Source organism: Protopterus annectens, chromosome 4.part0, assembly GCF_019279795.1.
Source record: "Protopterus annectens isolate FY-2018-M chromosome 4.part0, PAN1.0, whole genome shotgun sequence".
NCBI lineage: Eukaryota > Metazoa > Chordata > Ceratodontiformes > Protopteridae > Protopterus > Protopterus annectens.
In genome coordinates this window covers 1,137,963,184-1,137,986,263 of record NC_056733.1, presented here as the reverse complement: position 1 = coordinate 1,137,986,263, position 23,080 = coordinate 1,137,963,184, and the positions used below count along the sequence as shown (strand labels likewise).

The window sequence follows — 23,080 nt, the reverse complement described above, 5'->3', positions numbered from 1 at the left end:
AAACTGGGCATTCCAATCTTTTTGGTGAAAAGGAGACAAATAGTTGACCTGATTTTCTGATTTTTTTTGTCCTGTGAAGATAAAAGGATAATTGTGTACACATCAAGGAGATAAAGCATGTACCCTCCTTTATTCAAAACATTTTGGACGAAGACTGGTAAATGAATGGATTGATTAATGTTACTTTCAGAGGCTATTTTCAGTAAAAAAGGAAGGGTTTGTCCATAAAGTAACCCTATCTTTATGGAAAATAATGGAAGGGGTCTTTGAGGAAAGAGTAACCACTTTGCAGAAGTAATGGCTACCAAATAGTCCATTTTCTATTAAAGGAATTTTAAAATCAGTTTTAGCTGAAGGTTCAAAAGGTTTCTGAGTTAAACCTTGTAGCACAATTGTCAGGTCCCAGGGAGATGAAGGATCATTTACTGGTGGTCTGAGAAGAAAAATGCCCTTTATAAATGATTTGCATAATTCTGAAAAAGCCAAGGAACAATTTCTGTCTCCTGTGTGAAAATTAGAGATAGCTGTTAATTGTAGCTTAACCACAGAGAAACTAGCACCTTCTTTAAAAAGGATTGCTAAAAATTCAAGTACTGCAGAAAATGGAGGAAAGAATGGGTCAAGTTCATTATTTACAGCCCAAAAGGAGAATCTTTTCCACTTGCGCTTGTAAACTTTCTTACCAGAGTAGTTTTGTGCCAAAATAATGGCACATATGAGGGAAGAAAGGCTGGGCTGTCTCACCATTACTGGAAGTAGAGAAACCATGCGGTTAGTTTGAGGTCCTAGATATCTGGATGTTGGATCCCTGATGGGTGTGACAGGAGATCTAGAGATGGCTCCAGTATCTATGGAAGATAACGAAGGTGAGACCATAGAAAGGGGAACCATACTTGTCAACGCCAGTAGTGGGTGATGAGGATGACTTAGCTCTTCAGCCAACTTGCTTTCTACAGGAATTTGAGAATCAAAGAAGATGGGGATAAGCATAAAGAAGACTGGAGGGCCAGACATGGACTACAGCATCTCTGAGCGACTCCTCCTGAGGGGGGATAAAAGCAAAGTACCTGCTGTACTTGTTGTGAGGGGATACAAAGGTAGTAGCAAGGTTGGCCCCAATGACGGAAAATCTTTTCTGCCACAGACTGACTGAGAGACCAGTCATGAGGCATCAGGATGGATCTGATTAATTTGTCTGGTAACATGTTGGTTTTCCCCAGAATGTGCATTGCAACTAGAAGCCAGTCTCAAGAGATCACCCATTTGTATACTCTCATAGTCACTCTGCAGAGAGAATAAGATTGGTTTCCTACTTGTTTGTTGATCTATTGTTGATGTACCAGACCACAGACACGTTGCTGGTCTGAACTGCAACAGTCCCTAGGGGCACAGCATCTTGAAATGCCTGCAATGCGAGTAGGACTGCTCTCATCTCTAGTATACAGATATGCAGATTGGTGTCTTGGGGGGAACCACATGCCTTGTACCATGCTTACCAGGAAATGCCCCCACCCAGCCCCAGTTGTGAAATGTCCATGGTCACTGTGGCCATTGGAGGCAGTAAAACAAAGGGTCAGCCTAGATGAATGTCATCTGATTAAATCCATCAGTGAATGTGTCATTTGCAAATTGGAGTAAGTCTGACTGGAAAGGATAGGGGTTGACAAAGAATGGGCCACTGAACAGCTACAGCCCAGTGAAGGACACATAAAAATGTGCCAAGGGAAGCAATACAGTGGCTGCTGCCATGGATCCTAGTACTTGAAGGACTAGTCTTGCTGGAGGAGATGGATGGGAGATAAGCAGATGAACAGGATTCCGGATATTGAATATGCAATGAAGTGGGAGTGATGCTACCTGTGTTGTAGTATCCAGAAATGTACCAATGAACTACAGGCTCTAGACTGGTGTCAGATTTGATTTGGCATAATTTACTGATATCCCCAGTGACTAACAAATCTGGAACAAATAGTTCTTGGACTGGAGAAAAAAGATGCTTGGAGGGGGTGGTGAGGAGCCAGTCATCCAGATATGGGAACACTCAGAATCCTTTGAGTCTCAGATAAGCAGCCACCACTGCCATGCATTTGGTACACACCCTGGGGGGCCGTGGTGAGTCCAAAGGGCAGGGCTCTCAATTGGTAGTGACTGGCTCCCGGGTGAAAGCACAAGTGTCCTTGGGATTGCCTGTCTATTTTGATGTGATAGTATGCATCCTGAAGCTCTATCAAGGACATCTAATCATCCTTGTGAAGAAAAGGCAGGATGGACTGTACCATGACCACTCGGAACTTCGACTTCTTCACATACTGGTTCAATTTACTTAGATCCAAACTTGGACTGAGGTCCCCTGTCTTCATGGGTACTAAAAGAAGAGTGAGTAAGTTCTGAATTCTATTTGGTCTGATAGGACTTCTTAGATGACTTTTTTCTAGCAGCTTTTGAATTTCTTGTGCTGCATCTTTCTTCTGACTGGGTGAAACATTGAGAAGGGTTTTCCTTTTGTGAAAAGTAAGTTGGAAAAATGGAATGAAATAACCTCTGGATGTGATTTTCAGCATCCAGGTATCTTCTTTCATGCTTGCCCAGGCTTCTGGATGCAGGGATAATCGTTCCCCAACTGCCATCAGAGTTGGACAGTAAGGCAGCACTTCATCAGTGCTGGAAGGGTCTATCCAGAAAAAAAATCCCAGAAAGCCTGGTCTAGGGTGATGTCTCCCATTAGAATTTCCTCTTCTGCCTCTGGAGGAATTGTCCTCACATGGATCTTGGAAATGTACCTGTGATTTTTTGGAACCACATTTTCTTACCACCTCTCTAACTCCTGGAAAGGTCCACAGAGAGGTACAAAACTTGATTCCCATGGCAGAGTCTCTCCTTGTTCACTGTGGATAAGCATCTCTTTTACTAACAGCCCATATAAGAATGTGCCATCAAATGGGACGTTGATGAAGGATGTCTTAAAGGTCTCCGCAAAGTTGCATAGCCGCATACAGATATGTCTCCTTATGGCAATGCCTGAACCAGGCACTCATGAGGTGTCATCAGCTGTGTAAGAAATCACACTCACTGAAGCATTTGAGATAGACAAAAGAGCTTATGAAATCGTCTGCGGACATGGACTCAGAGACTGTTTGAAAACTCTTTGGTCAAGTCTTTCTGAAGTCTCTTGAAGTGTGCCAGGTAATTAAGAGACCTCAGGGAAAAGGTCAAAGACTCACTTTCAGAAAGTGTCCAATGACCTAGAACCCCTGTTTCATGGATGGACAGAAGAGCTCTGTTCTGCTAGCTCTTTCCTGGCAGCTGCTGCTACCACCACAGCATCCACCAGGACTCCCCTTTGCTCCAGTGGGGTCTGTCTTTTGGAAGTGTTAAGAATTTGTTGGGTCTTTCTTGGATAGGGTTGACAGAATCTTGCTACTTCCAAGCCTGGCAGGAGACTGAAGTGTTGGAAGAGAGGAGAAGTTCCTCTACCGGAATCAAATGGGCACTTGTTGGAACTGGCTGTACCCTGTGGAGCAGGTTTGAGTAATTCAGAGCTCAGAACTGAAGAGGGAAATGCATTTGGATCCAGAAAATGAGGAGGCGGTTCTCTAGAGAGAGAGAGAGAGAGAGAAAGCCCTTTCCACAATCCAAAAGGTAGACGGACACAGAAAAGCCTAGATCAGCCGAGCCGGAGCCAGAGCTCCCAGGGAAGGCAGATTTCTACTGCTCTCAGATCAGTGCCTTGAGGATAGAACCAGATTCAAACTACTCAGGGCCGAGGCTCCAAGAGGCAGGAATGGATCTGTCAATGTCAAAGTTCATCCAGCTCCAATGATCCGACACCAACACTTTGGCTCCAGGACCCTTTCCAATCAGAGAGTATCACAGTGGAACTAGTCAAGGATACTGCCATAGCTGAAGAAGATATCTTCTTCAGATCTGACTCATGACGTATCAGGGATTTTAGATCTTGGGACTCAAAAAGAACTGGATGAATCAGAGGAGGAGATAAAATAGTTTTGAATACTACAGGAAGATTCACAGATCCAACAGATTATAGAGATGGTAAGATCCCTATCTGGATCTGAGCTCTGAGAAACTTTTGCATCATCCTATCCACATCCGCTTTTGATAAGCTTCTAGACGACCTTGAGGAAGTAATGGACTGCAGCCTAGAATGTTTTTTAGGGTTTGGAACAATGGAGATCACAGAGTAGGTGATATGGGCTTAATCACATACTCAAGACGTTTGTGTGAGGTGCCGGGTTTTGGATCTGAGGACCTAGGATCTCAAGAAGGCAACACAGGACTGATCGATATGATGATCAGATCTGAAGCCATTGGATCAGAAGGTTTTGGATCCAAAGATCAGGTCTTTGGATCAGACAATGTCGGATCTAATGTCTTTTGGCTCTTTGAGGGTGGCTCCGATAAAGACCTGGGGGACTTCAGCAGGGAGTGTTTTCTGTGCTCCAAAGGAGATTATTTGGTGGTTTGAGACTCATAAGTAGATATAGCAAGAAGAAGGCCTTTCAAAATTAACTTATTGCGCTGATCAGCCACAGCCCTTGGATTAAAGGCTGAGCAGATAGCACAATAGGGGTTAAAGTAGCTAGGTCCAAGATACTAGATGCACTCCTTGTGGGCATCCAAAATGGGGATTTGTTTGCCTACAAGAAGTGCATTTCTTAAATCCTGTTGGTTTATTCAACATAGTAGCGAACAGCAATAAAGGAAAATAAGTATTTTTTGTTTATAAAGAAAGAAAAGTAGAAAAGGGTTTAATCACCAACAAAGAAATACCCTGTAAAAAGGGTAAGCAGAAGTACTGACTACGGTAATAATAAACTACCATGTAGAAGATAGTAGGAAGCCCTAAAGTCTGTTACAGACTAAGATGGAGGACAGAGATAAGCTGCAAACAACAGCTAAAGATAAACTTTTAAGGATACAAAACTTGGAATAACTCGCAACAAATCTGCTAAAACTCAATTGAGGAATCTGCATCTGTTCATGATGGCAGCAAATGAGACCTGAGGTAATGGGGATGGACTAAAACATTATGGGTAGATGTAGGAGCTAGAAAGTTGAATCTACAGTCCTTTCTTAGTCTTGTTTAACGAGACATGTTGAACTCAGGCAGCCTGAGGAAAAGATACTTTAGTTTCAAGTGCAAATTCCAAGTACTAACAAGGCACTTCAAGCATCACTTTGTGTGTGCAGACTGAATATGGAAGAACTCTGGACATTCAGTTGAGAGAAGAGCAGTCATGACATCTTGCACCACAGCCCCCACAACTGGTGTGCGGATGCATCTCTTATGGGCTCTGTCATCTACTGAGTCAAAGAACATGTGTTAGGTCTATCCCTCACTAACTGATGAGGATGCAGCACCTTGTGAAGCCATTAACTATGGTCAACCTAAAGCATGTTTTATTTGTTTTTTTTTTGGGGGGGGGGGGTTGAGAAGCACTTGGTACAAGACTGTAATAAAAGATGTGATTAATGTGGGGAAAGTAGACACATCACAAAAATTGTTGGCTGATTGAAAATGCAATGAATTTGGACATTTTTGGTTTGACTGTTCTTTACTAGAAAATGAAAGGTTAGAAAAAAGAATTATTTCAGAAGAAAGACAGTCTTAGGATAATATAACTGAATATATTGATGAAGAAAGTATTACTGGGGAAAATAACTGAAGACGAAAATGTACTTAGTATGTAGAAGGATGATGGGAATGAGGCAGGAAATTTTTTAATAAGATAGAGTATACTGTACAAGATAAAATGTAATATGCAGATCTAGGAAGCGGATTACAGGAAGAGGACGAATTTGAGACAGGAGAATAATAATAAAAAAATAAAAACAATGAAACTTGTGAAAAAGTTTGTGGCCAGAATGTAAGAAAAGAAAATACAAAAAGTATGGATTGTAAAAAAAAAAAACTGAACATGTTAAGTACTCTCTAGAAAAGGAAAAAACAATAGAAGGAGGAAGGACATAATCAGTGCCATGAATATATGAATTAGATTATGAATATTATGAGATGAATAAAAATGAAAAGTTGGAATTCTGTAAAATATTAAATAAATATATACTGAAAGGAATGACAGACAAAGGGATTTGTGGTGGAGTAATTATGTTTATACAGAAAAAATGAAAGAAATAAAATAAAAATTAGAGAGACAACACTGAGATATACAGACTGTAAAATCTTTATAGGTTCATAGGTTGGTACTAGGCTATCGGCCTTAGGGCCTTTACAAGCCTAGCCATAACAATTCCCTGGATATTTCTTCCCACAATATTTACGTCCCTGGACCCCTGTCTAGCAGGGCAACTGATGTGATCCCTGGGGTGAATTTCCTATCTCCTATCCAATCATCAAAATTCCTTTTGAAGAGGGCCAATGAGGGGCTCTTGCTTGACATGTATTGGCAGTCTATTCCAAAATATGGGGAATCTCTAGGTTAGGAACCTATCCCTCCAGCATGTTTTGTTCATTGTGATGACAAGGTTTAGATCCCTGGAGCATGTGGCTCTGAGGGATTGGGATTTCTGTAAGTGGAGCATGCCCAACAGCTCAGGGTTTGACATGGCCTTGTATGTTAAGCAGAGATCGCCTCTGAGCAGACGATATGCCACAGAGTATAGCTGGAGTTTTTTTTAGATGGTCAGCATAGGGCATCTGTTTTAGGCCTGTGATTCTTTTAGTGAGGTATTTCTGCGGCCTTACCAGCTGTTGCATATGTCTTGTGAGGTACATACCAAACGGGGCGCTGTACTCTATAATGGGTCTAATGAGGGATAAGTACAGTGGGGCAATGACCTCCTTTTTTCTGGATGAAAAGCCCTTAGTGATGAGGTGTGCCACATAGAAGGATTTCCTGACTGTTGTGGTGATGTGGCCATTGAAGATGAGATCACTGTCCACCTGTGTCCCTAAGTCTCTCATCACACTTTCGGTATTTAGTGTACTGCCACCTATGTGGTAATTCATGGGTACATGGTTTTTCCCAAAGGGGATACCTATACATTTCTTGGCATTAAGCTTGAGCCCATGGCTCTGGCACCAAGCATCTGTTTCTGTAAGGCCCTTTTGTAGAATATCCACATCATTTGGGGATTCAATAATGGCTCCCAGTTTGCAGCCATCTGCGAACTTTGTTAGCCAGAGTCCCTTAGTGTTGGCCTATACTTCAGAGAAGTACATGCCAAACAAGAGCGGTCCCAGGACTGAACCTTGAGGTACTCCACTTGTCTGGAGCTGGATTTGGAGTCGACTACTTTTACAGTCTGGGTTCTGTCAGTAAGCCAGTTGGCAACCCATCGAGTGACGTAAGGATTTATGCCCAGCTTAGTAAGTTTATCTATGATTCCAGAGTGGGGTATGGTGTCGAAGGCCTTGGTGAGGTCCAGATAGGCTGTGTGGACCTTGTCCACAGCTCTGGAGACTGATTTGAAGAAGTCAATCAGGTTCAGGAGACAAGATCGGCCCTTCACGAATCCAAAATGGGTGGGGTCCAGTGTTTGAAGGTTGCCAATGTCTTTGTTTATAAGTTCCATGATAATGCGTTCCATGCCCTTGCAGATCAAGCTCGTCAGACTGATGGGATGGTAGTTCCCAGGATCCAAGGTGGATCCCCCCCTTGTGGAGTGGGATAACTGTAGCTGTGCGCCACTCAGTGGGCACAAAGCCTAAGGTGAATCTATGATTAAACATGACACTTTGGTGAGGCGCCAGTTCATTTTGTAGTTCATGTAGGTGAGGTGTCAATTCATTTTGTAGTTCATGTAGTACACAGCCCGGGATGTCATCTGGTCCCATGGATGCTGTATTCTTAGCTTTGGAGAGTGCAGTTTCCACCTGTGTGGCCATGATTACCGGAATTTGGCAATCTTTTGGTATGGAGAGGGGGGTGAAGTTGGCACCAAATCAATCTGTCAGGATATTGGCAATATCCTTGGGATCAGTATATTTAATGCCATTCTGTTACAGCTCAGAGCAGATCTGAGCATTGCCATTTAGATTCTTGACATAACTACAGAATGCCTTGCGGTTGTCTTTGGAATCTTTGGCAATTTTATTTTTGTAACTAGCTTTGGAGGATTTTATGAGGGATCTCAGCTTCTTACTGAGGCTGGTAAGGGAGTTATTTTGCATCCTGGGATTTTCCTCTTTTCTGCAACAGTTTCTTCCTTTTGTTGTATAGTTTGTTTATGGCAGGGAACCACCAGATTGGCTAACATTTTTTGGAGGAGAACGTCTTCGTTCTATTTGGGATGGCACGATTCATGCACGAGTGGATGTGCTTGTACAGTGCCTTAGTGTAGGATTCAGCAGTCGAACTTTCAGCTCCCGTCTGCATGGGTGTCATGAAATTTGTCACTTCTGACATGAGTAGCATGAAGTTGGCTTTGGAGAATTTTTTTACGGATATTTCCTTACTGGGGTGGGGGGTGGGGGTGGGATGTGGATGTCAAGGGTGATTTGCTTATGGTCAGACCTGACCAATGAGGGGGTGACCACTGGTGTGGAGCATTTATCTCCCATGTTGGTAATAACCAGGTCTAGGATATTGGAGCCCCTGGTGGGACAATGGATTAGTTGATCCAGGGCATTGGAATTTATGAATTCCAAGAACTGTTGGGAAAAGATGTTGGTACCCAACTATTTTTTCCAGTTAATGGCAGGGTAGTTGAAATCACCCAGTATTAGGGTGTTTGGTTGTATCTTAATATTTTCCAGTATGTTTAGAAAGGTGTAGTGAGAATCTTGGAGCATGGTGGGGGGTCTGTAGCAAGCTACAATTTGGATTGCAGTCTTACTTAGTGTTAGTTGCACCTGGAGAATTTCAGATGCATTGTGTTGGGCAACTAGCCTGGAGGTGTACATATCCTTGGTGAATATGGACACTCCTCCTCCGTTAGTGTTTTGGTCTTGGTTTGGTGGCCAAAACGTGTGGCAAGAGTTGCAGCCTGGTATTGCAGGGGTGCTCTCTGAAGCCTTGAACCAGATCTCAGTTACTGCACAGATATCAATGTTCTCCATTTTTAGGAGGGCTTCGAGAGAATGCATTTTGAGTTTAGACTTCTAGCATTGAATAGGATTACCTTCAGATTTTGCATGCTTGTATCTGTTATGGTGGTGGTTTTGTCCTTTGAACCATGCCTAAAAAAGGCATTATAGGGGTGGCAAGAGCTTTAGCCAGTAACCTGAATCCCAGGGGTGACAGGTGCAGACCATCTCTGGCAAAGCATCATGGTTTGTCGAGCATGTCGTCACAGGCAGACAGATACTGGATCCCCTTTGAATGACACCAGAAGCTTAGCCAATTGTTGAAGTCAATCATTTTGTCCTTACACTGTGGTACCATGCTGGGCAAAGGCAGGATGCTACTCAAGGCTAGGGTCATACGTGCCTGGGCCACATGATCCGAGAGCTCTTCCAATGTCTCTTTTCATGTAGTCCAGGGAGGTAAGTCTCAAGTCATTCACTCCAATATGGACAATGACAGAGTTGTATTTGTACTTGTTGTGGAGTGACTTGAGTGCATGCGTTATGTGGCGGATCCTGGCACCCGACAGCTGACTGTAATTTTCTCCCTGTTCAGCCTGGTGAGTGGGACATCAGTGTGCCTGACTATAGAGTCACCTATGACTAAAGTGTTGGGTACGTTGTCTTGCCTTAGGGGCTGCTGTTGGGCGGCACACTGGTGTTGTGAGCTGTGTGTCAGTTTGGTTGTGACTGGTGTTTGCATTTCAGCTTCAGAGGTCCTTTTTGCTTGGGCAGGTTAATGTTAAGGGCCTCCGCATATGTGGGTTTAGTGTTGCTGTGTGTGGGTGTTGATGGTGTGGGTTTTGAAGGGCTGTGTGTTGCTTGAGGTGTAGTGCAGGTGTTAACCTTCTCCTCTTGACTGTCTAGCACAATCTTGGCTGGAGAGAGCTTTGCTTCCAGTTTGGCTATGTAAGTGCATCTCTCACAGGTTGGAGTGTTGGGTGGTAGGAGGACAGGGTTGTCTGTGTACATGAGGCAGTTACTGCATTGCCCCAGTATGCCCAGATTCACCAGGTGGACAGGAGAAATCACCGGAAGCTGATCCTTGGACATGCCTGTTTAGGTGCTTTTTTGTAAAGTACAAGACCTGTTTTCTCTTACCTTTGCAAGGTACTTTGCAATTATAGGCTGTTTAGTGCCTACAATTAATTTCTCCTTATTAACAAGGAGAGTTGAGTGCTTGTATCAGTTTAAGGTTTCCTAGTGCTTTCCAGCAGGTTCTAGAGCAAGTGCTAATCACAGGGGTTCAGATTTTAGTGCTACTACTGAGAAACCAGCTAGTTCTAAGGGAAAATTTGAAGAGCAGACTTTCTGGCACCTGGAATAGTTTAAACGTTGCCCCACGATGCGAAAAATGCGCAAACACACGCGTTTTTAAGCCAGACAGTTGAAAGGGATAGAAATCAGCCCAAAATGGCTAATAAAATTACAATTTCAGAGCTGGAAACCACTCTAGTGTTAGATAGGCAATACAATGCTCACCACTCCCACTGGTAAGCAGTAGGACTTCCCTCTATCACAGCAAGGTCTGGATAGCTCTGAACACAGTAAATAAAGTCTGAAACCAGCAAAGCCTGGGATCTGGACTATACTAGCTAGGAAAGGCAGGAAACGAGCAAACAAGATAGTATTTTTGGGGGGCGGGGTTGTTTTTTTGGTTAAAACAGGCTAAACAATGCAATAATACAGAAATAAACACAGAAAAGGTTAACACACTTGAGTGTGTAGCCCTAAACAGTAAATGCAATTAAAACTCTACAAAATTAGCAATTTAAAACTTTTTAAATGAAGCAAGGCAAGTGCACAACTGAAAAATGATTTAAGAGGCAGTAATATAGTAGAATAAATAGCTAGTCTACATATATAGAAAAGCAGCTAAAACATACAAACAATTCAGATGCAGTGCAACCTAGAGCACTTGAGTTGTAGCAATATTAAGACAGATAAAGGAGCAAGGAGACTCTACAGAATGCTTTTAACTGCAAATTAGTTATATGATACACTCTTTGGCAGGAAATCAGAACAACCAAATAGGTGCTTAACAAATACAGAAAATCTCCCCTTAATACTTTTCACACAGTGAAACTAGCTATAAAGCTTTACAAACAGTGTGACAGTAAAAAAACTTATTTCTCAGGCCTTGTAAGGCAGACGATTTTAGTTTATCTGTGCAGATTAGTTAATAGCAATAAAACACAGTAAAAAGTATGCAGCAGGCAATAAAAAGTGCTACATATAAATTGCTAGAAGCAATAACTAGTATAAAGCCAAAAAACAGGATACTTATTGTTCTGTATCTCAGATGAGAGTTGTAGTCAATGCCCCTCCTTCACTCGGCTCAGTGTGTATAGACAGAAATCCTCTCAAAGCTAGGGCTTAAATACCAGAAGATACAACCTTAGACAACTTTTTTAAAAAAAGCTCAAAAGAACCAATGAGTGCTTACCCCAAGCCCTAGACCACCCAACCCCCACTAGCCAGCAGCCAATCAACACAATCCTGCCACAAAGGTAAAGAAAGATTTCTGCTAATTCAAGATGGCCTGGTCATGTGCTCAGAACAATCATTGCAAAAAAACAGGCCCAGAGACAGCAAACCTGAACTGGGACAATACTAAAGCTACTAGCCTACACTCTTTTAGATAGTAAACCCTACAGAAATGTTTATCACAGCAGAAGAACAGCAGTGAGCCACAAGATGTAAGTTTTTAAACAGATAAAGGAGCAAGGAGACTCTACAGAATGCTTTTAACCGCAAACAAATCAGTTATATGATACTCTCCTTGGCAGGAAATCAGGACAAACAAATAGGTGCTTAACAAGTACAGAAATTTTCCCCTTAATACCTTTCACACAATGAAACTAGCTATAAAGCTTTACAAACAGTGTGACAGTAAAAAAAACTTATTTCTCAGGCCCTGTAAGGCAGACAATTTTAATTTAACCATGCAGATTAGTTAATAGCAATAAAATACAGTAAAAAGTATGCAGCAGGCAATAAAAATTGCTATATATAAATTGCTAGAAGCAATAACCAGTATAAATAAGCCAAAAAAAGGATACTTATTGTTATATATCTCAGATCAGAGTTGTAGTCAATGCCCCTCTTCCACTCAGCTCAGTGTGCACAAAAAAGGATGCAGCAAGTTTTGGGTGAAGTTATAAGAAAAGGGGGCTTTCGGGCTCAAAGGGAGAGGTGAAGAAAATGTTGATAGTAAAAGAAGTAACATGTATAATTCTGGAAGAAATAAGTAATTAAGGCTAGTGATGTCATGTAGAAAAGGCATTTAATAAGGCTAGTCATGAAGAGATATGGAAGAGTCTAAAGCAAATAGGATAGGAGAAAACAAACTTTGAATGTTGTAGAAGCAAGGAAACACTCTGGTAGATCCACTAAAACAGTATTGAGCGCTTTCGTCGGCATCACCTCATGACTTCTTCAGAAAACAATCACATAGGTAAAGCACTTTATCTTGTCTTGGATGCCTGGATCATTCTTCAAGTTGAAGTTAATGTTGATGTTTTCACCTGGTGTTACCTCTGTTGTGGCCACATTAATGAGTAGATAGTTATTAGAGGGGTCTTTTGTTCTATATGGTTGGGCTATCAAGGAAGCAATAGCCTGTCGTGCTGCAGGCAGGTTTGAAATTTCAGTGTTTACCGGGCCAGAACAGAGGCAACACCAGGTGAAAACATCAACATTAACTTCAACTTGAAGAATGATCACGGCATCCAAGACAAGATAAAGTACTTTACCTATGGGATTGTATTTTGAAGATGTTGTGAGGCGAATGCCAACGAAAGTGCTCAATAAAGTGTTTTAGTGGATCTACCAGAGTGTTTCCTTGCTTCTACAATTTTCTTGGTTTTACTGTGTTTTGAATTTCAAACTTTGACTGTTATAAAAATATGCTATGAAATGTCATGAGTAAAAGTTATGGTAAATGGATGGATGGTGAAAAGATAAAAATTAAGAGTTGTTAAAACAACAATATCCTTAATGAATGGTTCTGTTTGCACTGGTAATTATAATGCAATAAATGCAATAATTCAAACATGCATGTGTGAAACGAAAGCAGCAATATGGGTGATAGGAAAAGTTAAAATATCAATTTGTCTAGCATATGTAGATGATTTAGTTATTGTAGCTAAAAAAATATATATGGATAAGTGAAGTGATATGAATGGAGGTATTATTAAATAAGAAGAAGTTATGTACCTACCATAACGTTCCATGTTAGTTGTCTTCTTCTCGCCTTCTTTCTTGCTGGATGGGTTCAGAGCCGATCCTCGGCTCCGACTCGGCCTTCTACTAAAGCTCGAGAGCTATTTACCGGCTCGAGGCTTCCCCATATCCCACAATGCTAGGCGACAGATACCCAGATCTCGTTTGGTAGAGCTAACACCATGGTGACACCTGTCCCCACTACAAGGTTTACCTACAGTGCTAAAAAAACAGAGGAGGACGTAACCTAGGAAAGAGTCAACCAGAGGAAGAAGGCCTCAAAGGGGATTCTTCTCGGTCTGTCCATGCTAGGGGGATGGAGGGTGGGACGCAAGAAGAGTTGGTCCGATTTTCTTGTTTGTTTACTCCTATCCAAATAAAAACATAATTGCCTGTGACCGTCCAAATAGTGCAACTTTTGTTCAGCTCTGTTTGAATAGTTAGGAAAAAAGACAGGAAGATCAATAACCTGATTCAGATTTGTCTCGGAAGGTATTTTGGGTAAAAAGGAAGGATTAGTCCCGAGTGAAACTCTATCTTTGTGAAAAACAAGATAAGGAGGACGAATACAGAGGGCTTGAAGTTCCAACACTCTTCTAGCTGAGGTGATGGCTACTAAGAAGAGAGTCTTCCAGGAGAGTAATTTTAAGGAACAGGAAGCTGCAGGTTCAAAAGGAGGGAGAATCAATGAAGTTAATATCAGATTCAAATCCCACGGAGGCGGGGGATCTTTAACCGGGGGCTTAAGTAAAATCGTCCCTTTAAGAAAAGCTTTACAAAGTTTGTGGGACATGATGCTGGTCTCTGACAGGCCAGCGTGGAAATTAGCAATAGCAGCCAACTGGACTCTAATGGTGGCAGATGAAGAACCTGCTCGAAAAAGTTCTGCCAAAAAATCTAGAACGTTATGGACAGGGGCTGTAAAGGGATTTATATTTCCAGCCTCTGCCCAGAAGGAGAAACGTTTCCACTTACTAGCATAAGTCTTTCTGGTAGTAGATTTGTGCAAAGAAAGGATGATTTCACGCACTGGCTGAGAAATATGTGGAAGCCTGGCTAAGTTGGAAGTGGAGCAACCAAGCTGTGAGGTTGAGAGACTGAAGGGATTGGTGCAGCCTGCCGGACTGATGGATCAAGAGGTCTGGCACTGGGTCCAGATTCCAGGGCTGCTCCAGCAGGTGATGATGCAGGAATGGGAACCAAATTTGTCGAGGCCAGTAAGGGGCAATGAGGATCATCCTGGATCCCAATGCAGTCGCTTTCTGAATCAGTTTTGGAATGCATACAGAAGACCCCAGGGCGAATCGTAAACTAGAGTGTCTCTGGGGGAGTGGCTGAGGAGGGGGAAGAGAGTGAAGAAGTCGTTGCACTTGCTGTTGAGAGGGGTTGCAAAAAGGTCGCAGCAAGGTTGACCCCATCTGCGGAAAATTTTGTCCGCTAATAAGTGATTGAGACCACTCGTGAGACATGAGAATGGCTCTGCTTAACTTGTCCACTATGACGTTGGACTTCCCGGGGATGTGCGTTGCTATTGAGAGGAGATCGCCCACTGCCAGAGTCTGAGTGCTTCTCGAAATAAGGGATAGGACCTGGTTCCGCCCTGCTTGTTGATGTACCACACTACAGACATATTTGTCCGTCTGAATTGCAATAGTCTCGGTAGGTAGAGAATCCTGAAGAGCTTGCAACGCTAAAAGTACTGCTCTCATCTCTAAGACGTTTATGTGCAGGTGGTACTCTAGGGGTTGCCAAGTGCCCTAGACAGTCCTGCCCTGAAAATGCCCCCCCCCACCCGATCAGGGAGGCATCCCTTGTCACCGTGGCAACAGGAGGAGGAAGAACAAATGGTCTGCCTTGAAGTACTTGAGAGGAGACCATCCACCAAGAAAGGTGGTTTTTGCATGATTGGGTGATTATTATGTTGTGAGACATCGGAAGCTGTTGAAAAGACCATTGGGTAAAAAGCATCCATTGAAGAATCCGCATGTGAAAATGAGCCAGGGGAAGTAATGTGATTGCTGCTGCCATGAGACCCAAGGTTTTCAGTACAAATCTGGCCTGAATTCTCTTGCACTGTAGTAAGGTTTGAACATGTTGGCGAATGTCTGATACTCTTTCTAAGGGAAGTTTTGCCGACAGCTCTTTTGCATTTAATATTGCTCCTATAAAAGTTATAGATTGACAAGGCGACAATGCAGACTTTTTGAAGTTTATAGAGATACCTAGCTCGGAGCAAGTTTGGATGGTATAATCCCTGGCTCAGAGTAGCTGATGCCTGGTGGAAGCAGTTAGGAGCCAGTTGTCTAGATATGGAAACACCTGGAATCCTCGCCGTCTCAGGTGAGCCGTAACCACTGCCATGCATTTGGTGAACAGCCTGGGGGCTGTGGTGAGACCAAAGGGCAGGGCTCTGAATTGATAGTGACTGGCTCCCAGCCGGAAGTGGGGAAACTTCCTGGAGCATCTGTGCATTCTGATATGGTAGTACGCATCCTGAAGGTCTATGGAGCACATCCTGACCCAAAAAGCGTAGAATGGACTGAAGCGTGACCATCCGGAAATTCGTTCTTTGAACAGATTCGTTTAACCTGCTGAGATCCAAAATGGGTCTCCAGTCCCCTGTCTTTTTTGGTACCAAAAAGAACTTGGAGTAAATCCCGGATCCGTGCTGGTCTGCTGGGACTGGCTGGATGGCCCTTTTTTCGAGCAGTTTTGAAATTTCTAGTACTGCTTGTTCCATTAAACCGGGTGGAACATCTGGAAGGGACCTGTTTGTTTGTACAGGGGTGTGGGCAAAGGGGATTTTGTAACCCTCGGATATGATAGACCGTACCCATTTGTCTTGTGTGAGGAGTTACCAGGCTTCTGGGTACAGTGACAATCTTCCCCCAACTGCCTCCGAAGGTGGACAGTCGGGCAGCTCCTCAGGGGTGCTGAAAGGGTTTGTCAGAGAAAGATTCTCTGCTACCCTGATTTTGCAGACCCTCTCTGCCCCTCGGGCGGCGTCTATTATCGTTCCCTCCTCTGTCCCTGGAGGGAAACTCGCCACGTGTGTCAGGCACAACTCCCTGGGGTTTCCAAAACCACATTTTTCCACTCTTCTGACCTTTAGGGTATGGTCTAGAGGGAGTAGAAAAACGGACTCCCATGGCAGAGAGAGTCTTGCCTTCCTGCTCACACCTAGTAAGGGTATCCTCCACCCGTGGTCCAAACAAAGCCGAAACATCGAAGGGGGTATTGGTGAAGGATGCCTTAAAGGGGTCAGCAAAGTTACATAACCGCATCCAGGCATGTCTTCTCAAAGCCACGCCTGTACCTGCGGCCCTACTTGCCCCATCGGCTGCATAAGAAATGAGCCACATGGAGGAGTTGACTATAGAGTTAAGTGTCACCAGCTGGGAGTTAATCTTTTTTCTGAGACCCCGAAGCTGATGGATCCTGAAGGGTATCTCCCAGTTCCTTGAGAAGATCCCTTTGAAGGCGAGTGAAATGGCACAGATAATTCAGCGACCGCATGGAAAAGGTCGCTGAAGAAAACATCCCCTTCCCGTACCTGTCCATTGTCCAAGATTCTTTATTAGGTGGATGGACAGGCACCGAAGGGGTCAGCCAACTCCTTCTTAGTGGCTGCTGCCACCACCATGGCATCAACAGGGACACCCTTTGTCAGAAAATGTTTGTCAGATGGGGCTGTAATGAATTTAGTGGGCCTGCGGGGAGTTGGTTCCACTGTGTCCGGGGCTGTCCATGCCTTCCGAGCCACCACTTCCATGAGCGGAGACACCCAGGAGGTGGAAGGGCGAAAACCAAATGCGTCCAGGTACACAGACTCGTCCTCGGAAGGGTTAAGGGCAGTCCAGTTCCCCCTCTGCCTAAGGATCTCAAGGATGTCTGAAAAGGAGACATCCTCAGAGGGGGACCTTGGGGACCCTTCCGAATCCTCCAAGTCGGTGTCAGATATGACTGACTCGGGGGAGTCAACATGTTTCCTCTTGCATTTTCTCTTCCGAGGGGGCTCCTCTGAATGATCAGGGGAGGCCTCGGAAGAGGAAGCTACACCTAATGGGGTGACCTGGAGCGTCTGTTCTCCACGCTTGGGGTCAGGAGGGTGGGCAGAGACCGATGCAGGTACCATGGGGGGAGGAGCCGAAGGGGCCGATCGCAGAGCCGACACAGGAGTCAGCACGCTCCTCATGACCTCGAAGGTCCTATCAGGCAGAGAAGAGGGTCCCCACTCCAAAGAGATGTGAACCCCTCCCGGCACCGAGAGGGATGGCTCCGAGGCCGATTTCGGGGCTGAGCTCACCTGCGCCAAGGCCCCAAAAGGGAGAACAGGGTCAGACAAGGGTCCGATGCCACTCGCCCCATTGGAGCCGACGAGGGAGTCTCAGCACCCGGATCCCTCCAAGAACGGAACCAATGAAGAGATCGGAGCCGACGAGGGAGCCGAAAGGTGTGGTATCGGCACCAACGTTCCAACGATTCGAGCCCCAACGAGCTCCGGCTCCGAACACAGTGGAAGAGTCGGAGGAGGAACTGTTGAAGACACAGGGATAGCCACAGTCTATTGAGAAAGGCTGGTCAACATTTTGGCCAGTGCCTGCGACTTTAGGAGCCTACTGATCACCCTCTCCAAGTCATGATCGGATAGTCTGGAGGACCGAGAGGAGTGGGACCTATGGCTCTGCTTCGATTGAAGCAATGGAGACCTCTGAGCTGAACGAACGGACTCTAAAGAGGGGGACCTCGAAAGTTTACGGCTCAGAGAAGGCTCCAACACCAAGGTCGGAGCCGAATGAGGTCTCAAAGTGTCGATTCCAGCCAGAACAGACAAGGAGGCAGGAGCTCCGCTCGGTGACGGCTCCGAACAGGGAGCCGACGGTTTGGCGGGCTTTAAGGATTTTCCCAACAGAGGCTTGGCCGGTGATCCTTCTGGCTTAAGAAAGCCCCTCAAAATGAGCTTGTTCCTACGCTCTTGCAGGACTCTCGGACTGAAGGAGTGGCAGACAGAACAAGAGTCCTGCAGGTGTAGGGGGCCCAAGCAATAAACACAAGAAGTGGGACCGTCTGTCAGAGACATCTTCTGACAGCACGAGTCACACTTCTTGAAACCTGAGACTTTGGTATCTTTAGACAAATTAAAAAAGGGATATCAAAGGGAACAGGGACTAGTGCTTAAAACAAGGCACACACACACACACACACACACACACACACACGCACTAGGAAAAACTTACAGTAATAATAGTAACTATAACCACACAACTATTACTAACAAATTATATATATATACACAAGAACAAACTGTAAGACTAAGTAAAAGTAGCTAATAAGGCCTAACACTACCCTAAAGGGTGGGGGGGGGGGAGAAACTCTGAAACAACAAAAAAAAAAAACGAGTTTCTAAGTGGGATCTCAAGGGGTACACAATCTAATTAAACTAAGAGGGAAGATTATCAAAAAATAAGAGAATATTGACAGTAAAAATACAAGAAAAGATTTATAAGACCTGGAGCCGGTAAAATCGGAACCTCGTAGCTGAAACGGCAAACGAGATCTGGGTATCTGTCGCCTAGCATTGTGGGATATGGGGAAGCCTTGAGCCGGTAAATAGCTCTCGAGCTTTAGTAGAAGGCAGAGTCGAAGCCGAGGATCGGCTCCGAACCCATCCAGCAAGAATGGAGGCGAGATAGACAACTTAACATTGTTGGGTTACAGTTACATAACGTAAAGGCAATGGGTTTGGTGAAACTAACAAAAAAAAAAGTAGAATATATTATATTAGGAATGAAATAAGTGTATTAGAAGTGAAATTTGGAGAGTATGAAAATGTAACAGAACAGCTGAAAATAATGCTGGAAGAAATAAAACAATGCTACTGTGTTGGAGAAATATTAATCTATTGTTTAACAAAAAGGTATATATTAAATATGAACTTATTAGGAAAAGTAGCATAGTCAGCGGGTGTATACACTTCCAGCTAAAGTGAAGATTTATTTTGGGATCAGGACAAATTAGTGAGAAAGGGGTGTCATGCAACAAAAAGGAAGGAACAGGATTGAATCTAAAAAAAATCCTGTAGAGTATTTAGCATCAATGCATTTTTCTGGGTTATACAGATAATAAAATAGATGAAATGATGAGGGAAAGTATGAAAATACTAATGTGAGAAAAGAAGTGGGAAACAAAGGATGGAAGGAAAAGAATATGATAACGAAGTTATGTAAGATGAAAATGAATGCAAACAGAAAATTATGGTGTAATAATATTACGGAGAAATAGTAGATGGTATATCCTTTAGAGAAATTAAAAGAAGGTGTAAAAATATAATTATGAACAGAATGGAAAAACGTACAGATGGAAAAATATTTTAGAAGTTCTATGAAGCAGCAATTCTGTTGGATAAGTTACTAGTCAGAAGTAACATGAAATATAAGGTACTGGAAGACAGAAAATGAGATGAATGTAATGAGGAAGAAACAAGACTTTTTTATGAATGCAAACATAATGAATGGTTTTGGAGAAGTTTTAAAAATAATATAAATAGGAAGGATTTAAAAATATAATAATGAATACTATATTATATAGAAATATGACAAAAAATGACAAACTGAAAAATGGGAAAGAAAATTGTCAATCTGGAGATAATGGAAAAATCTGATGGATTACTCTATAATAAAATGTTCAGAATAAGAGAAACAAAAAGTGAAAAAAATAGAGAAAGTTTAAAAATATGTTGTTTAAACAAAGATATTTTTAAAGGGACACCAACTCGTGCTGGTAAAAGATATAAAAATAAGAAATGTAAGAATGGATGTGATATTTGATTAAAAAGCAAATATTTGATATACCCAGAGAGAAACAATGGAAGCTGTGAAATAAAAAGATGGTTGCAGAAGAAAGGATAGGGAATATATAAAGAATTTAAAACAATAGTTAATGATGGCTTAAAAAAAATCAATTTTTGTGTTTTTTTGTTGAAATTATTAAAATGGATTTTTTTCTGTGTATATTATATGCTAAGGGTTAAAAATGGGAAAAATGACAAGATATATGTTACGACTATGAATAGGTAAAGAAATAAAAGTAATAAAAGATATAAATAAAGCAACCTCTACACTTTTTGATAAGTACCAAGGGGATTCTTTACATCTACCCGAGCTATCACCAATCAAGGCAGATGGGACCTTGGTTTAACATTTCACCCAAAGGGCAACACTAATGACTGCAGCATCCCCATATACTGCACTTCATATCAGTTCTGGAAAATGAATCCAATTATCTGGCGTAGGAATAGAACACATAGCCTTTCTGATCCTCCAACAACAAATGTAAGTGGGCCACCTTTTGAGCTACTGACAACGTTCATAAAATTCTAAGCCCTTTTCATTCTACTGTAAATGATGTTTAGTTAGTCAAGTGCTACTGCCAATGTAGTTTGCTTGATATAACATATTTTAAAATGTACCATAACAGTGGGGCAGTTGAAATTTATACAGTCACTTACCTGCTTTAGATAAGCCTACACTGGGGTAAATGGCTCAGTTTCCATCTGTACACTAGTCAAAAGCTCAGGAGTTATTACTCCACTACATAACAATCCAACAGACAGACAGCTTTGAAAAAAAGCCAATAGCGACTAGCCTAGTACAGAAGTTATTTCACTATCCCAAACATTCTTCTACTTCTAGAAGTTTCTAATTGGATCTGACTAGATCAAAACATGTATCCTACAAACAAAACAAAAGCAGTTTTAATATCTTTTAATCTATCTATATATAGAAGAGTCCTGGTTTAAAAATGCTGCAAAGGAACTCTGTGAAGATAATGTTGAACAAGTACAAAGACTACAGAATTTATGATGAACGATGTTATAGAATGTCTGCACAAAAAGGTTTGCAGCATTGTGCATAGGATTTCTAACTGGTAAAAACTAGTTTCATCCATCCACCTTCTGTACCAGCTGCATTCTCATCATGGTTTTAGGTGGTCACATTGTACCTCAGGCAAGTAAAAGCTACAAGGTATGAACAAATAGCATAAAGGATAAATTCTCAACACACACTTAATATTTAGGGGGAACTTTACCATCACCAATCCACCTGCCAAGCACTTATCAAAAATCATTAGTTGACAAATAAAAAGTTGAGAAATCTTGCAGACTTGCCTTTAATAGTAGAATAAAACAAAACAGACCACAGAAAATGCTGCAGCAGCAATCATTCAAGTAATCTGTCTTAATTTTCTCTTACTGTTTACAGTGCAGACCTCAATTCCTCAGTAGTGTTAGAGCTTCTCTCAGATGGACAGTGGAAGAAGCACTAGGAAACAGAAGAGCATCCACATACCTGGATTTGCTGAAGTTCCCTTATGTTGCCATCACATTGGGCCTGCATGTCTCTCATTTGGTTTTCATGCTTTATCTGCTGCTGCTGCCTCTCTGCTTTCTGCCTTTTCTCCTCTTGTTGGGCAAACTGAAAATAAATGAAGTGGAAGAATATAGTTGTGATACTGTCATTTGTATTAAAAATTCATCCCACCATTACACAGTCACCCTTCATGTCTTCTTTTTTTCTTTTGCTACTTAAGTGACATCACTGAAGTCATATGGTCCTCAGGAGAATCAAGAAATGACTAACTGCTTGGAATCAGCAAATATTAGCAACTACAAAATGAGTACAGTCTACACCTTACTTGCTTGCAACTAAGAAAATATTCAGCACAACTGAAACAGTACTAAAAAAAAAAAAAAAAAACAGAAGACAAAACATCTAAATTTGCTCTCTCTAATTTGTCTCTCTAGCAATGGTTAATACTCTCTGGTTGCTGAACAGAAACTACTACAGCAACCATATTTTAAGATGAAAGTAAGCTGTCTTGCCACAACATTGGTTTTCTTTCCCTTCATCCCATGGACTTGACCTGCTGCAGGTGAGAACAAGATTCTAAGAGTCGGGAAGACAGAGTAGGATTTTGGATGCAGGTCCATAAGGAAAACCACCACCACCATGCAGAATATTGTTTTTTATCATCATCATCATCATCAACCTCATTCTTCCCATTTTCTACATGGGGTCAGGGTGTTAACTGTCGCCATCTCTCTTGATTCGAGGCCACACTTCTGCCTTCTTCGACACTCATGCTTGACTGTCGTAGATCTTCTCTTACACAATCCATCTACCTGTTTGCTGGATGCTCTCGTTTCCTCTTAGCTTCTTCCTGTCTGTCCCAAATCTTATTCATCAGATTGCTTCTGCTTTTCTGCACATGCCTGAACCACCATAATGTTATTTTTGATATTTTCTTCATTGGAGCTACTTTGGCTTCTGCTCTTATGCCCTTATTTCTTCGTCTGTCCAATAGTGTGCATCTTACCACCATTCTTAGGTACTTCATTTCAATCACCTCTAGCTTTCTCATCTGCTCTGCCTTTACTGCCCAGGTTTCTGTGCCATGCAGTATTATTGCTGGCACCACCGTTTTGTACATTTTACTTTTCAGCTTCTTTGTCATTCTTCTGTCAAACACTATATCTGACACACTATGCCAGTTGGCTGCAGCCCCCTGATTTTAGCTTTAACCTCTTCATTCAGACTTTTTCTCCTCAACCACCCCTCCTAGATATCTGATGGTGTTAACCTGTTCCACTACCTTCCCTTCTATCTCAATTCTAAGCTTCCTCCAATTTCCCCAATTTTCTGCAATTACCACTGTCTTATCTGTACTTAGTTTCATCTGATGTGCCTTCAGTTGTGCATTCCACTCCCCATCCTTTGTTGATGTTCTTGCTCAGAGTCTATCTGTAATGCCACA

At 42.5% G+C, this 23,080-nt stretch overlaps 1 protein-coding gene across 1 annotated transcript in view; it reads right to left on the bottom strand.

The window, feature by feature from the left end:
• STK10 (serine/threonine kinase 10) overlaps positions 1-23,080 on the bottom strand; it is a 2,623,461-nt gene that overhangs the window by 145,857 nt on the left and 2,454,524 nt on the right. Inside the window, exon 17 of the mRNA XM_044069104.1 lies at positions 21,616-21,741. Coding sequence (XP_043925039.1) covers positions 21,616-21,741 — 126 coding nt within the window. The remainder of the gene's footprint in view (positions 1-21,615; positions 21,742-23,080) is intronic.